This window comes from Vespa velutina, chromosome 6, assembly GCF_912470025.1.
Source record: "Vespa velutina chromosome 6, iVesVel2.1, whole genome shotgun sequence".
NCBI classification, from domain to species: domain Eukaryota; kingdom Metazoa; phylum Arthropoda; class Insecta; order Hymenoptera; family Vespidae; genus Vespa; species Vespa velutina.
In genome coordinates, this window is record NC_062193.1 from 7,449,648 (window position 1) to 7,466,887 (window position 17,240).

At 35.4% G+C, this 17,240-nt stretch overlaps 1 protein-coding gene across 5 annotated transcripts in view; it reads right to left on the reverse strand.

Moving 5' to 3' along the window:
- Positions 1-17,240, reverse strand: part of LOC124949917 (latrophilin-like protein LAT-2) — a 44,145-nt gene that overhangs the window by 1,854 nt on the left and 25,051 nt on the right. The window contains exons 4-9 of one of the 5 annotated variants that reach the window (XR_007101200.1): positions 4,834-5,093; positions 3,706-3,807; positions 3,420-3,606; positions 2,433-2,516; positions 1,642-2,059; positions 882-1,533 (exon numbers count right to left, since the gene is read on the reverse strand). Coding sequence is in view for 1 of the 5 variants with exons in the window: in XM_047495797.1 (XP_047351753.1) it covers positions 2,003-2,059; positions 2,433-2,516; positions 3,420-3,606; positions 3,706-3,807; positions 4,834-5,093 (690 nt within the window). In the remaining 4 variants the exon portion in view is untranslated. Of the gene's footprint in view, positions 1-881; positions 2,060-2,432; positions 2,517-3,419; positions 3,607-3,705; positions 3,808-4,833; positions 5,094-17,240 lie in introns of those variants that run through there. The other 4 variants (XR_007101201.1, XR_007101199.1, XR_007101202.1 and 1 more) reach the window with 4 other exon arrangements.

Genomic DNA, 17,240 nt, shown 5'->3' on the forward strand with positions numbered 1-17,240 from the left:
TAATATTCTTGAAGCAAATCGATATTTAAATCGTACACGAGGAATATTTATAAAAACAAAAATTGTCTAAAATCTATCATCATTCATTGTACATATATATATATATATATATATATGTAGATATGTATATTATTTTTCTCGCTTTAGAATATGGGGAAAAGTAGTTTGTGTATCAGCGAGACGGTTCGAGGTTTGGTGGCTCCAGACTTCCTGGCATCAACAAAGCGAAGATCAATTGGCGAGCTCTTGGTTACGTTCTTTCTTCTTTCGTTAACGCGTTAACTTTACGATCAATAATCAAATTATCTAATTATCCAATTGTTGCAGTCAATCGTAACTAACCTAATTTAACTTAAATTTATATTTACGCTATTAACTTAACAATAATTTCTTTTTTTCGAAAACAAATCTTCAGCGTATACGCAAACAGAATATTAAATATAAACTGTGAAAGAAAAAGAAACGACTTATTAAAGAAAACGAAGAGATGCTATACCGTCAAACTATCGCGAGTCGGCGGTGCAACAAAGTGGACCAAGTGAAATGGATGCACTTCGTTGCGTCGCCTCGTCGGTGCGCGGTGGTCGTTTCCGATAATTAAACGTCAGGATGGTCACGGGACGAAGGGAGATGACACGGATAGTCGACTCGTTCGAAAGGCACTAAGCCTTCGACCTCTCCCCGACGAGCTAGAGAGCTCGTCATTGGCTCTTCTTGTTTTTGTCGGGAAGAACGTAGCAGGTGATGTTATCGTTTCTTTTTCCATTTCTTTATCTTCCTTCTCCTTCTTTATTTTCTATTTTTATTTCTAATTTGTATTTTCCACAGAGGCCGTTTTCATCAGTTAAAGGAATCAATTTCAATGATCCAGGTACATTGAAAAGATTTCAAAATATTTATTCCGTATGTATGTATGTATATGTGGATTATATGTGATTATAAGACTACGCGCGTGCGTGATTATTATTATTATTATTATTATTATTATTAGTAGTAGTAGTAATAGTAGTAGTTGTAGTAGTAGTAGTTGTAGTAGTAATAATAGTAATATTATTATTATTAATATTGGTTGTTGTTGTTGCTGTAGCTGTTGTTACGTATTAATGCGATCTTGGGTAGATTTCTCGCTGCAGAGAATGTTAATTGCATCTCCCACAAACAGAATGTCGACCGCAAGATCGGCCACCAAGGAATCGCAGGATAGCAGCCTGTGGATCATTCAATACATAACTCGATACTTGTGTCATTCAATGTTGATCGATCAGCATTTAATATATTTTTCTTCTTGGTGATACGCACATATACGAGCTTCCAGCGATTCTTGGTTGTATAAAGGTGAGAGGAAGAAAAAAAAAAAAGAAAAAGAAAATATTCAAACTTACGTCGATATTCAAACGATGATATGTTCTTCAGCCTAAAGGATTGATCTATCTATCATTCTCACTCGCGTTAAATTGTACAAAAATGTGCGATTTCGTTGAAAACGCTAATAATTTATTTCTACGTTTCTTCTAATGTCCATTTTGAAAATACCTGTAAGAAACGCAAGAAATCTGTAAGAAGCTTTTGCGTTTTGTTCCATACTCTTCAATTGGATGTTGTGATCTGAAAAAAGTATTAAACATGATAAAACAGACAGACCATTTTTAACGATCTTTCGTTAGAAACAATTGTTGATATTCTGGCCTATAATATTTCTCCGTATCTCTTTTTGTTAGTTAAATCATCGATACGTGGAAGGTCAGGGTAACGAACTCGTAAGTGAACTGTGAACTAATCTTGATGTAAAAATAGCGACGATGCGTGGACGACACGATCTATCTCCGTAACTTCCTTTCCTCCTTCCTTCTCACAAGGTATGTTCACTCGATACTATCTCTCCCCCCCCTCTCTCTCTCTCTCTCTCACACACACTCTCTTTCTCACTCTCTCTCTATTTCTCTCTCTTCCATCCGTTGTTAAAATGAGACCGTCTAGATTGAAACCTACAGAGGAATTCGATCTAGACTGGATCAGGTGCAGGTGCGAGCAGCTGCATGCTACTACTCGACTTGGTGATCTGTAAATTTAAAGATTCTTTTGTCAGCCGGGGAGACAAGAAAATGGTTATATACGTTATATATATGTATACATATATATATATATATATATATATATATATATATATATATATATAACATAACACTTTCACGAAAAATATAAAATCCTCGATCTTTTTTCCGTTCATAAAACTTTTTCAAAAGGCGACAGAAAATGAAAATATTTTTTTGCCTTAATATATTTTTTTTCATCCCTATCCCCTCTCCCCCAGCCTCTACCCTTCCCCCAAAAAAAAATTTCATCACACTTTAACACGAAAAAAATTCAATCGAACATGTTCCGTCGTTAGCAGAAACAACGAAGAATATTCATCGAGAAAAAGCTCGTTTTACCTGCTGCGGTTGAGGATGCGATTTTCTCGCGTAGACTTTGAGCACTCTGCAATTGCATGCGACCGACAGTGCCACGGAGAGACCCTGAAAAGGATGAATTAGTAGAGCGACGAAATAGAAAAATAAATAGTTTCATGGGAAAAAAAAAGAGAGAGAGAAAGAGAGAAGCGAGAATGTAGAAAATATGCGGGAGTGAAATTTGAAAAAGAATTGTACGTCAACATCGATTTTATTTATATCGTCAAGTATTTCCAAAATTGTATTTTTTTTTTTTTTCTGTAAGCACGTTAGATCGAATGACGAGGACGAAGTTTTTTTTTTCCCCGCGAAGAAATCGATGCTGAAAACTTATTCGTGATTTTCTTAGCCGCGAGATATCGAACATCAATGTATAAAAAGTCATTCGAGGAAACTTTTCAAAGAAAAAGAAGAAAAAGAATTCTGGACCTTCTCTTACGGCCGAGTTTTAGTTTATCTTTTGTCGAATAGTCGATTGTACTTTTAAACTTTTTTCAAATACTACTATAGAACGGTTCAATTTTTGTCGAGGAATCGATAAGTTATAATCGAATGTATTCTTACGAATGTGAGAACTCGAATAAAACAAAAAGAAAAAAAATTTCAGGCGATTTAATAAAGTAAAGAATAAGAGAAAAAGAAGAAGAAGAAAAAAAAAGGAACGTGCTATGAGATCGTCATTCTCTGATACTAATACTCATAACTTGTTCAAATCCCTTCAAAGGGATTGTCCGAAGTGAGTTCGTTGGTATGCGTGAATATAACTGCGGGCGATACGTTCTACTTTCTGTTCTTTTCGTTTCTATAAATGATGAAGAGTAGAGAATGCGTAGTTAAAAGATAAAAGAATAACTTTGAGCAAAGAGATTCCAGATAATAATAAAAAGAAGAAGACAAGTTGGAAGATAGATGAGACAAAGGGAAAGAAAAATAAATGATTGTTATTTTAAGATTCTGATAGAAGTTTACCTGAAGCGAATGACCCGTGCAAAAGACAGCCCATAGAAAAGGCATCTTCCATACCCTCGAAGCTACACCGCAAGCTGCCACGAAACCAATTACCATGCAGACCTTCAGGAAAAGCATCAGTTGTAACGTGCGCCTTCTCTTCATTTTCTCGCGTTGCTTGATTTCCAATTGCATGCTACACGTATACCTGCGCGTGTTAGATATCGATTAATATTGATCCTGTTCTAGGAGTTACTAGCGAACAAGTTACAAGCTCTCGCTTGGTCTCTCACGAAGCTTTCAATACCTCGATACGATCGCGGCTTTCACGAGGTAATATCCGGAGGCCATGAGAAGCAGGACGATTGGCAATCCGTAGGCGTAGACCGTTGCGTTCGTTCCAAGAAACCTGAATATGAAAATAGAAACAAAAAGAAAAAAAAAAAAAAAAAGAAAAAGAAAAAAAAACAAAGAAGAGAGAAAAGGAACATGACTTTTATATGTATATTAATTGAATCGTTTTTTTTATGGCAAAGATTTAACGCGACTTATGTTCGTACCTTAGAAATTATTTACGTTCGACTATGCCGACTATGCCGACTATGCCTATCGAATGAGCTGAGACGAAAGAAAAAACATGAAATGGGTGAAAGGAAGAAAAGGGTACGAAGTAGACGACAACAACGTCTCACCTCTTGCAACGAATGGTAGAAATTAAATACGATTGTGGTCGGTCCGTAGAACTCGTATTTTCACTCTGTCTTGCCCAACTCTTCTTATGTCTGACCTGTTTTTTCCCTCTACTACTACTATTACTACTACTATCACTGCTACTACTTCTACTACGTTACCTACGTGTTCTACCAAGAATCGCGCAGTAGAAGAGAAATAAATTGGTCGGCCTGGCATTTTTTTCGCTTCCTTTCGAAATAAGGTTAAACAAAAAAGAATTTTTTTTCTTTTTCTTTTCCTTTTATTTTAACCGTACTTATTTAACCGAATATGATCCGAAAGACGTATCGAGTTTCACTCTAATGTTCTTCTTTTCTCGAGATAAGAACTCCCATATAATATTCCTTTTTTTTTCTTTTTCGGTCAGCCCTTCGGTACTCCGAAATCGATCCTTATCGCCCTTTCGTGTCTTCCATCTCCGTTACAAGAGAAAAAGAAAGAAAAGGACGTTGAGTGGTGATGAGGAAGAAGAAGTGGTAAAATGATCTAAAGATCTTTATGGAACCTCAGACTCGTTGATAAAAAGACGAATAAAAGGATGAAAAGAATACCCTCGTGGGGGAGAAAAAGAAGAGAAAAATCGCGATACGTTCTTCCATGATTTTCTCACTTTTTTCGTGTCTAAAGTCGCGTAGCAAGAGAAGAATATCGAATTACTTTGGATTCACAGGTAAATCTTTCTAACAGGGAGCAGTTTTCTTACCAGCAGTTGAACGGCGTCAGATCCACAACGTTCCAGAAATCATTGCTCTCTCGACTCTGTACAAGGGTAGCAACGGCAAGAGTGACAAGGGGTGCACCCCAGGCGAAGACGCTATATTTGAGATACGTAGGAGGATCGTCACGACGAGGTATTGAGGCCACTGTGGCATAGAGATGATGGCACATCGCAGCTAACCAACAAACCACCGATACCCTCAGATATTGAAGGCTCAATCCGAGGGAAATGCAAAGCTCCGAATCCTGAAAGCCGATTAATGTCAAATCGATTTCGTTTTAATCGTCTCTTTTATTTTGTCTTGTTTTCCTTTCGTTTATTTCTTTTTATTTTCTATTTTTATTTTTGTTTGTTTGTTTTTTTTTTTTTTTTTTTTTTTTAGATTCAATAAATGTGATAAAATAAAGATTCATTAACAATACGTTTACAATTTATAGTATTCACAAACGATTATTTATTTCTTTTTCCTTTAATTACGTTCGTATTGTATCATTATTAGTCAAAATTTGTCCATAGAAAGGACGACGGGATAAAAGGTAAAAACTTGAAAGATTTTACATGACTTGGAACGAAGAGGATATTTTGGACCATACAAAGTGATGTTGCTTTCACATCCCTTATACTGCGTCCCTTGTTCATTCTGCTTTCAGCCATCTAAGAACTCATCCTAACGACGCACTCGTGCTTCGAAAAATGTATCAAGGCCCATCCGGCACGTGATACGAAAGCATGTGATTTATGATAAACTATTTATTCGCCTCGGTTGCTTCCCGCCTTCTACGAGGGCAACTCTTCGCCTTACTCTCTGTGAACTCATATTTTCGTTCTATGTCTTCTCTTTCTCTCTCTCTCTCTCTCTCTCTCTCTTCTTCCTCCTTTTCCAGTTAATGTAACGTTTTTCTCCCTAAACGTTTTTCATTTTCTACCAACTTAAATACACGTTTCTTAAACGAACTTAAAACAATTAAATTATAAAAGAAAAAGTAAGAACATCTGTTCACTGAATTTTAACAAGGAGTTCGATCATGCTAATAATATATTTATACGTGTATATATATATATATTGTATATATGTATATATTGTTTCTATTTCCTCTTTAATAAAGCAGCTATCCATTTTCTTCTTCATTTATATTCGGAAAGTAATAACGCTGAATTTATTAACTTCTTCGTCGTTTGTAAAGTAAAATTCGTAAAGGCTCGGATTAATTAAAATTCCGTAACAGCCCTACAAGCTGTGTGTGTTATAATAAACGAGATAAGCGGTTGCGAGGATTTATTTAAACTCGGAAAGATCGGATCGTGTTTCAACGTTGATTAAGACTCTAAAGTGTGCCTGTTTGTCCTTCTTCCTTCGTATAATTAAAAAGAGCGCGTAAGTATTTCACAGACACGCTTGTAATCTTCGTTAAAGGAGACGCCCACGTGGCAAAGAAAGAGAAAGAGAGAGAGAGAGAGAGAGAGAGAGAGAGAGAGAGAGAAAATAAGTCAAAGGGAAAAGATAGTACCATATACCATACTACACCATTACACTTGAAATCTTACTTTTGTCAAAGGCTTTACCAATTAAATTTTCCATGATGGAAAAGTGGTAGGTAACCCTCGAAGATGCTTCTGACTTCCTTGGGGGTTGATCGTATAGCACATAGAAAGACTTCCCTTTATTTTTTCTCTCTTTCTCTCTCTCTCTTTCTTTTTCGCTCTCGTTTCAAGATTATAAGGCTCTCGAAAATTTCAACCAAGTTTCACTGATTAAATTTCTAAAAGGGGAGACGACATCCCACAGAATCTTTCCATCGTTCCTTCCTCTCGTATTTTTCTCTCGATTTCTATAAGAAAATGTTATCGACGACAAACATCGGTTAAGAAAAGTGGATCTTACCAACGTTCCATTATCCATTTTCGATTTCAATGTACGTTCAATGGGCTCAAAACTTTCATATATTGAATCCTTAACACTGTTTGTATATCTCTCGGTTTCAAAAAGTACGATATATATCATTGTACTGATAAAGCCATTTTGAAAAAAGAATGGATCCCATTCATAAAGGATGAAACTTACGATATTATCGGAATTCGTTTCATATTATGGCGAGATAACTCACGCGAGCGCTGAAAAGCTATTGTTTGAATCTATTAATTGATATACAGCTAAATGCAGAGAATTCGATTGATAAACTTTGAATAATTTCTGCATCAGATGAATATCATATTCGTATTAATATAATAAACTCATTCTTTCTCTCATTCTCTCTCTCTCTCTCTCTCCTTCTTTTTCTTTTTTTCAACTCATTGTACAATTATATACGATATAATTAAAAATACAATATTAAAAACGACGTAAATTTGCCAGACGTTCACTATTTAGTTCAAGCGTATACTATACACCGTGCTCAACAAGTCGAACGACGAAACATCAATGAGGGATATAACGAACCCGAACTTCAGAGAATATGCCTGTTATTTCAAACGTGGCGTCCTTTAACGAGAGTAACGATTCACTTCTATAACGTGGTCCATAATTGAGATAATTATTATTTCGTATCGTTAACGTTTAGTCGTAGATACGAGCACGTAATAATGAAAAAAAACGGGGGGCTCGTGATTATGATCAATTAAGACATATATTCCTGATATAGATATAAATATTTATAATATTTTTATAGATAAAAGAGAGATATTTAAAAAAATAAAAAGAAAAGAAAAATCTTCAAATTAACACTCGACCAATTTACGGTTCGTCGAGCGTTGTTGAAAACTTTGTACGTTGAAAAATTGTTTATTGTATCTTAAGTTTAATAAAAAAAAATTTTTTTTTTTTTTAACGTTACAAAGATGTGACACGATACTAGAAAGAAGGATAAGGAAACAAGGTCTAAGGAGTTACGGTTATATCGAAGGGGATGATTTACGAGCACGAGACGCTCGTGCTCATTCTCGAAATAGTTCACGTCACACGTTCTATAACTTCCCGAATAGCGAGGGCTTTCGCGTGTCGGTCTTATTAATCGTAGCTATTTCTTGATGATGATGTAATAAACGAAGATACTATTATATCAAATGTCAAACGTAAAGATTTTACGATGAAATTAGCGATGAAATGAGACGATTTAGATTGTCATATCATTAAAAAAAGAAAATGAGAACAACAAAAGATAGACAGAAAGAAGGACGAAATATGGTTGATAAAAGATATCCTTGCGACGAATTCTACGAAATGAATGGGGCTGTTCATTCAAGGTCACAATATTTTTCAACTATTTTCGCAAGAAAAAAGTGCCCTTTAGTCGGGCTATAAACATTCTTGCCGCACAATTACGTGGATGTAAGTAAGAAGAAAGAGAAACAGAGAGAGAGAGAGAGAGAGAGAGAGAGAGAGAGAGAAGAAAACAGAAAAGAATGCTGGTTTATATCTTTTTCTGGATGCTTCAGAAGGATGATACGTTTTACGTATTCTATAAATATCTTTCATTTTAAGACAAAAAAAAAGAAGAAAGAAAAAAAAGGGAAAACGTTTTGTCCTTTCATGGAACATAAAACCTAACAAGACGTTTTCTCGCCCACGTCGTAAAAATTCGCGTCGCTGAATCGAAGTGTCATTTTTCTATGGCAGCTCGATTAATCGTCCGTGTCTCTTCAAAAGAAGATAAAACATTTTTCGCGACGAGCTCTTCTATCGTTATCGAGGTGGACCAGTAACACCGTTCTGTTTGAACCACCAAAGGAAGGAAATAAATTCGAAATGTTCGCATTTTCTCTAGACAATTTTTTATCCAATGGAAAAGTGAGTCGTTGTACTTGATTTCTTCTTTTTTCTTTTTTCCTATTTCCGATACGAGATACAACGATATAAAGATTGATTTCTTTAATAATTGGAATAATTTTCATATCGATAGGTATTTTAATTACGCCTGTAGATATTTCCGTTTAACCTAATTAATTGATTGAACTATATCTATATTATATATATATATATATATATATATATATATATATATATATATATAACATAACTATATTAATGAGAACACGATCGATTTACGAATAATTAAATGATGCCAATGTTTTCTCATTTTTTTTTGTTCTTTTTTATCTATTTTCTCGAAAGCTACCAACCCTTTCCAACTATGTACCTTTTACATATATAAGCGTGACGTATGGGCTGTCGAGAGCAAAATGAGGACGATTTGAAGGAGCACGTCGCCCACGCAACTTCAATTAATGGCACGGCGGAACGACACGCATGCGGTTACTAATTGATCGAGCGAAATAGAAATGCGAATTCCCATGGCCACGGGAATTCCTTTTAAGGAATTATATGATCGAATAAGAATCGTTCACCATCCTCGTCTCTTTCATAAATTCCAAAGACGATCGCGATTTGATTTCCTCTACGCATTGTCATATTTCGTTGATCGATCGATAAGAAGAAAGATGAAGAGGAATAAGGAAGGTATATGCTACGTAAGTATGTAGAAAATGTTCGATAAGCTCGTACGAAATGTGAACGAGAGAAGCACAATGGAGTTCCAAAAGTTCGAACCCTTTAAGGCTTTTACATTTGAAAAGCTAAGCGAGTTTGAAGACGGCAAACCTTGAATTCTTTTCCTACGTGACTCGTATTTCAATCGAAAATTACCTTTGTGGTTGCCATCCTAAGGGGCTATATATTAACCGCTATAAACTCTTTATCACGTTTTTCTCATAGTCCGCAATCCATTTTAATGATTTTTTCCAAAAGTTTCTTTAATCGCCGGGGAAAAAGTAATTTTCTAGTTTCGACATAGAATTTCGTTTCTTCGAATTAATCCGTTTGATAGAACAAGGATACGTCAGAGTAAGACTTTTCTAGAAAGATCCTTCGAACGATCCATTGAGACACGATGCTATGGTTGAAAGAAAAACGTACGTGGTTCGCCTTTCTATCGAAACTAACATCTCTGAGATAGAAGAAGAGTACTATACGGGAATAAGGATCCTTACAGCTCTATCTCTGATAGACTTTTCAACGGCGGATAATCCTGTTGGATTATCTAGCATCGGTTCGGCTGGGCCGTATTACCTTCTTCAAAGTATTACGCTCGATGTTATAAGGGCGGATATTACGTAAGGTAAAAAGGGTTGATCGAATTACTGAACACGAAGCAACCTCGAGTTTCAATTTTATAACTCAGAGCTCCTCGTGTTTTGCGGTAAATAAATGTAAAGATGATGCAGAAAGAGCGCTCTCGTGCGCGGACGTGCATAAGAAGGAAAGAGAGATAGAGATAGAGATAGAGATAGAGATAGAGAGAGAGAGAGAGAGAGAGAGAGAGAGAGAGAGAGAGAGAGAAAGTAAGATCACAGATAATGCTATATTGTTTTACGAAAGAATATTGCGGTTATATATGTGGATCTTATTTACTATGAGTACACGCAAGGAAAATTGTATTGGATCGATTTATATTAAGAATTCCGTTTAATACCTTACTTCGGCTTACTTTCTTCCTCTCTCTTTCTTTTATCGTGTAAGTAGTATAGACTTAAATTCATGAAACTTCAACAACGACGATAAAGTCTTGATTTATCGAAGTACCGAGCTCGCTTTCGAGTACCTTCCACAATTTTATCGGATGACTTTTGCATGTAGAACAGAGAGAGAGAGAGAGAGAGAGAGAGAGAGAGAGAGAGAGAGAGAGAGAGAGAGAGAGAAAGTACTGGATTACTCGTGACTTATATTTTTCAAGTGTCTCGTCCACTTAAACCCTTTCTCTCCTTTGCACGAATCAACTCTATGAATGTCTCTTGACTTTAATAAATGATAATTGCTTAGACGCTTTCGAAGATCGAATTAAGGATAAATCTTTATAATAAACGACACTGAAAAAGTAATTGAAATAAAGTAAGTACTATTCAATAGCTGACTCGTAAGATAATTTATAAACAGAGATTAAAAGTTACTCGATCATCTGATGATTTATTGTAAAGGAGAGTAATCGAAAAGTAACGACGAAGAAAGACTCTTTTCGACTACGATGATTTTCTCATCAAATTCGCATAATGCCATATTTTTTTCGATCGATTATTACAATCGTCCAAATGTTATATATAATTTTCAAAACTTGTCAATGGTAATGTGCTCGTACGAAAATAATGAAGATTCATCTTCTTCGAAGACAAAAGTCTAATCTCTTTTGTCTTTGGAACAAAAACCGGGATAGAAATTTTCGACTTGCTCGAACTACTTTCGAATAAGAGAAAAGATATAAATGAAAGAAAGAACGTCCAAAAGGGGTCGATCTCACTTCTCTCGAATGGGACGTCGCTCTTCTTCAGCTCCTTGATTACATCCACTTTCCAATCTCCCTTTTACAAACGACATAATGGTAGTCAACTCCGTACGATTACCTTATTCGTGTCATTCGAGTTTGTGAGAATTAGTTCACAACATTTTCTCGTTGAGCTAGAGTACGAAATCTATTTCATCAAATATTTATATGTACGTCCATCACGTGTATCGTCTGCATTTTACATCTAGTACATCTACCTATACGTATATACCTACAACAGGTGATCGCATCTGGTTGGGCGTTCTTAAAAGCAATTATCGTGAAAAGCACTCGACCGATTTTAACGAGTATCGGTACAGTTCAGATAGTGCTCGTTTTCCCTTACTCCCTTTTTTTTACTGTTCAAGAGCAGTCTCAGGTGCGTTATTAAACGTTACTATAAACGCGATGTACCAATATACATATAAATACAAATTGGTATTCACTTACGAACGAGATTTTGATTAAACTTTCGTTTCATAAAAAACCGTATTGTCTAAAAATGATTTCTTTAGATAGTTTCTACACGTGTTATGCGATTCAATACGCGAATATATTCCATGCACAACTCGCGAGCAATAAGGAGAACTACGAAGAAAATTCTAACATATGTGCATAAATCGAACAAGAGGGCTGTGACTTCGCGCGAAATCTATATGCACTAAAGTTTAGCATGAGGATAGCAATTTTATGCAGATGCGAAATTACCTTATTCTATCTCGATCGAGTAAAAATTCAAAATTCTCTCTCTCTCTGTCTCTCCCACTCTTGTATCTGAAATATTCCCATTGGAATATCGATGTATTTTATGTTTGAAACGAGTGCAAAACTCAAGGATCGTGGGGAAAAAACAAGTATATTTTTTCTTCCAGATGCCATCAAATTTCAATCAAGATCGAATGAACGTTCGGCTTCTTTTACATCACGAATGCGCAAACGCATATCATAATTTACATAGAAGAATGAATAAGACAGCCGATATGTTACATGCGTTCGTTTCAAATATGAGTTCATAAAAAGAGCTCTTCCAGCGAAGTAATTAACTCGAGCGTTAAAACCAATGTGCACTTGGCGCTCGAGTTACGGCTTGCACGTATTAATTAATCTGCATTATCGACCGATTATCGACGAACACGTTGTTCGCACGATCTGAAGCAGGTCGATCACGTAAGTATAGGAAAGACATAGAAAAGAAAAGAAAGAAGAAGAAGTAGAAGTAGAAGAAGAAGAAGAAATTAAGACTGAAAAAGAAATCGAAGAAAATGTTAATGGGATGGGAGACAAAGAAAAAAAAAAAGAAAAATAAAAAATGATCATCTGGACAAAAGTGTTTGATAAAACGAAGAGAAAAGATAGGATGGATCAGTTAACAGAAAAAAAAACAAAAAGAAAAAAAAAACAAAAAAAAAAGAAAAAAGAAAAATGTGAAAAAATCACAATGTCCTCAATGAAAGGTATTATATCGTCGTAACAACGACACGTATATATTGAAATAGCGATCGAGTAACGCCATGAAACGATGCAAATGGGATATAAGCGTTAATTAAACTTCGTTATGCGATTATCGATCGGTCCAAGAATTTCTCTGATCTTCCCGTTAACGAAAATCCTATTAACATAGTCGTAACATTAATAGTATCGAAGGTCGTTCATTAAACGATTATGATCCTGCGACTATATATCTATCTTTCTCCCTCCTTCCCTTTTCTTTCTTCACGTTATTACTATTACTGGTCTGTAGAAATTCTATGGAAACATCAGTAATTTCCTTTTCTGTTTTTTCAATCTATCTTTCAAATATTCCTTCAGAGATAAGATAATTCCTTGGAGTTTCAGTTTAAAGTCACGCGATGCGCCAAACAAAGATAACAAAAGAGAGGAATGTTCTATGTGGCATGTACGTGACTTCGCAAAATTTCTGAATTCAACTTGGTTCTTTTATACACGAAACTGAGAGAAAAATAGAGAAAAAGAGAAAGAAAGAGAGAGAGAGAAAGATTAAACGTATCCGCCGAACTCGAAGATACCATGGAAAGATCCGTTTGCCGCACGTATCAGTGACTATTTTGGTCTCCGTTTGCGTCCGTTTGCGGAACAGCAGCAAAAGAACGAACTTAGGCATTCGAGATGCGAATTTTAAGCCGCGAGCTTGCTGACTTCGAAAGGTACGCTGCATTGCGGCGACTACTTTATCGCGGTTTTCTAGAGAGAAAGATTTTTATTTTTTTTTGCATTCTAAAAACGTTACCAACACTTCGTTGCAATCTACGAGATACTTATAGTACATTTTCATTTAAAAAACAAAAAAAAAAATCGTGACATCAAAGTTCCTCTTAAACAATTATTTATGAAGTAAGCATCAGAACAATGTTGAACGTAAAATCATACGCATTAAATGATCTTTTACTCGCGAAACGTGTTTCGTAAGAAGTTACCATTGCATTAATCATAAAATTGCGATAGTATAGGCAGACCTTTATTGTTAAAAATCCTGGCAACAAAGTGGAATGTGATCGATAAAGAGAGCGTGGTTCGAATAACAAGGCTATACATCCAACTCGCTGCAATACCGGGAAGATGCATTTTCCTGTATTATACTTGCGCGCACGATCGCTCTATCCCTCCCGCTATCTCTCTCTTTCTCTCACTATCTCTTTTTTTCTGTATATATATTTCTATCTCTCTTTTCTGGATCACATATATCCTTCCGAAGTCCTCGTTATATATGTACATGCGTGCGCAATATCACTGTGCATCCGCTCAGATGTCGTATACGAACGATAAAAATTGTTAAAATATAATATTTGTTATAAGAAAAAGAAAACGAAAAAAAAAAAAAACGTATAAAATATAAATAACTGCAATTTTTATTCATTTGTATTCTTTTTCATTTCTTTTTTAACATTGCAGCAGTACATTCCGAATACTTGGAAACACGTATCAAAGTTTATGAGTTAAATAGAGTCATAGTTAAGAATAATTCGATATTAAATTTAAGACAAATCTCTTTCGGAATTTTGCAAATTTAATTATACACTGAATTATATCTTTTGGAATGGGACCCAATTGGTTGTATCGTTTAAAATAATAATTATGTATTATCGAAGATATTATGTTGCGATGTAATTTTCTCTCTCTCTTTTTCTTTTTTTCTTTTTTTTTTTTCGAAATTTTCTTTTCGAAGCTGCGATACTAGATGATTTATATACTTTAAAAATGTCCGAAGATCATCCAAGAGAACTTTGGACGCTTTTAAGACGATTACAGCCAGACCATTTTCATCTTTTTTCTTTTCTATTCTTTTCTTTTCTTTCCTTCTCTTCTAGTACTTTACAGAGAAATTCACTGTGAAAGTTCTATTTTGATTTCATTATAATAAGTCCCTTTCTTTTCAAATTTCTCTACTTTCTTTCCATTTTTTCCCACTACTTAAGAAAAGTTTCATCTTGATCTTCACTTTTTGTATGTCACCCGCAGATACGTACTTACAAAAGTTGAACTTTATCTATGCTCGCTGATCGATGCTTCACATGATTTTTCTTCGAAGCTTTTCTTTCTTACCCGTTCAAGGATCAACCGATTATTGGAATGATAAGGTGACAACATCAGCCTGAAGGTGTTAAGGATTTGTTCCAAACGAAAAGAATTTATTTCTATATCGAAAATTCACGTAACATAAATTGCAAAGAACGATATCGCTAAAAATCGAGGAAAATGAAACTTACAAATTGGCACGATTCGTTCGCTGCGAACGATCGCTCGTAACTTTTAATCCGCAAATAAAAGGATTTATCGAGAATGAATCTTTCTCTTCGTTTATTTTTTTTTTTTTCTTTCTTCATTATCTATCACCTCTTTTTTTCGATCATTTATTTTCCGTATTATTACGATAACATTTATTGGCAGTAATTACTTTTAATTAATGTTGTACAATCGTCGTTGTCGTCATTGACGTCGTATTATTCATAGTATTTCAAACAAACTATTTAATTTCGTCTATTACATTTCGTACCAAATATCTCACATTCCAGCACGTGAACGTACACATTCCACCCATCGAAACGGCTTTGACGGATGACTGATATAGACTAATACGTACGTAGACGATTCTATGTGTCTATTAAAAATCGTCCAAATTGTATCGTACAAATTAACTGCATATTATGGAAATATAAATTTATTCAAATTCAGGTTTTAACGAGGGAAACAAAAGACTTCGATAATATTTTTAATATTTTTCATGCACTATTTATTCGCCAATCGTGCACGTTTGAGTAAATAAAATCGGGAGGCGTGCATAATCGAAAGAAGATAATCTCGATCGTAAATCAGTCGCAGCTGAATCCCGATAAGTATTTTTGCGGTTTGGAAGAACGGCGCGTTTTCCGCATCGCTTCACGGCGAAGTACTTGCCCATTACTCGGCCCGTTCCACCTCAGTAAACCGTAATACAAGGACGTGAAACGCGTTGAGCTTAATGCCAGCCGTAATATATCACATTCCAAAGCTCACGTGGTATGTGGTCTGAAGTATACGCTGAATTTGAAACATATGGTGTACTCTGTGAGTCCTATTGACGTATTCTATACGGTGTAAACTATGATTAATATAAACGTATCCTAACATACAAAGACAAAGAGAAATTTGACGGCTTTAAAATTCTGTGAATTTTGACTTAACGCTAACATAAAATCAAAACTCTCAACGAATCTCACATGTCCGATAATATGAGACAAGAATGATGAAAATATTTTACTGGAGAGACTTCGTTCTCTGAAATTTTTCGTATTCGCAAGTCGAACGTATTCACATCATTTCTCATTCTCTTCTCTCTTTCGCCACATCTCCTTTCCATTCTTTTTTTCCTATTTTCTTTCTCTCTCCTCCCTCCTCCTCTCTCTTTCTATTCTTCAGCGTTTTTCTTACCATCCCTCAAGAACGAATTCGGTGTAAAGGGTACGAAAGAAATCTATGCTAGGAAAATACGAAAAGTTTTCGTGAGTTAAATTTATTTTCTCTCTTTTCCATCTACCTATTTCCATCTTGATGTTTCTCTCGCGGAAAATAATGGTATCGCCATAAGGAGTAAGAACGAGTAAAAGTTACCGGCCAGACGCTTTCGACGTTTTCGGTTAAGAGATTTAACCCGAAAGACAAAGTTTCTATTGTTTCATTCGTACGATTCATGTAATAAATATTTCTCTCTCTCTCTCTTTCTATCTATCTATCTATCTATCTGTCTATCTTTTTCTTTCGTTATTGTTTCGTTCTTGCTATACCATGTAAAAAACGTATCACTTTATACGATGAATGCGTTGCCCGAACAATGGACCTGCCATTGACGATGATTTCTCAAGCTCTTTGTTCGATATACCATTGTACGATACAACTGTTGTTAAACACGTTTTGTTTGATTGTATATAGTACGCGCGTGGCTGATTTAAAAATTAAACCCAAATTCCTTGGGAAAAAAAATGGACAAATGCGTCACGCTGTTTATGTTTAAAGATGCGTAAGTCCATAGATCGTTTAGAATTTTCAAATCGTTGACACAATTTCATTGATTTCTATGCAGTCATTGCAATTACAATCGCTGCATCACATTCTCCTTTCTTTCACTATTTCTTTCATTCTTTCGTCAATAATCTATGCCAAGAATTTTTTTATATTTATTTCGTTATTTTTTTTTCCCCTTATTCACCGTATATTCTTTTCAACGAGAAACAAGAGAACACAACACGCGCGACAACTTTCCTTCTTGACATTTCGCGCGTAATAATTATTCCGTGCTTTTAATCCGACGTTGATCGCGTTTGAGAAACGTGAGAGGAAAAAAACCAAGCGGGCGTACAATAACGCGAGGGAGTTGTACAACAAGATGCGTGGGGGTTTTGTTCAAAAGAAGAGAATAAAAATCAGGCAAGAATGGAAAGTTCGTTTCTCGCACGACGCAGTGGAATCCCTTTAAAGGTCGTACTACTTCGCGTTTACAGCACGGAATCATTAAATCCTCCATGAATGTGTTAAGTGCTCTTCAACGTGTCACCGTACATACACGCGGAGCAGAACGTTGCCTACAACATA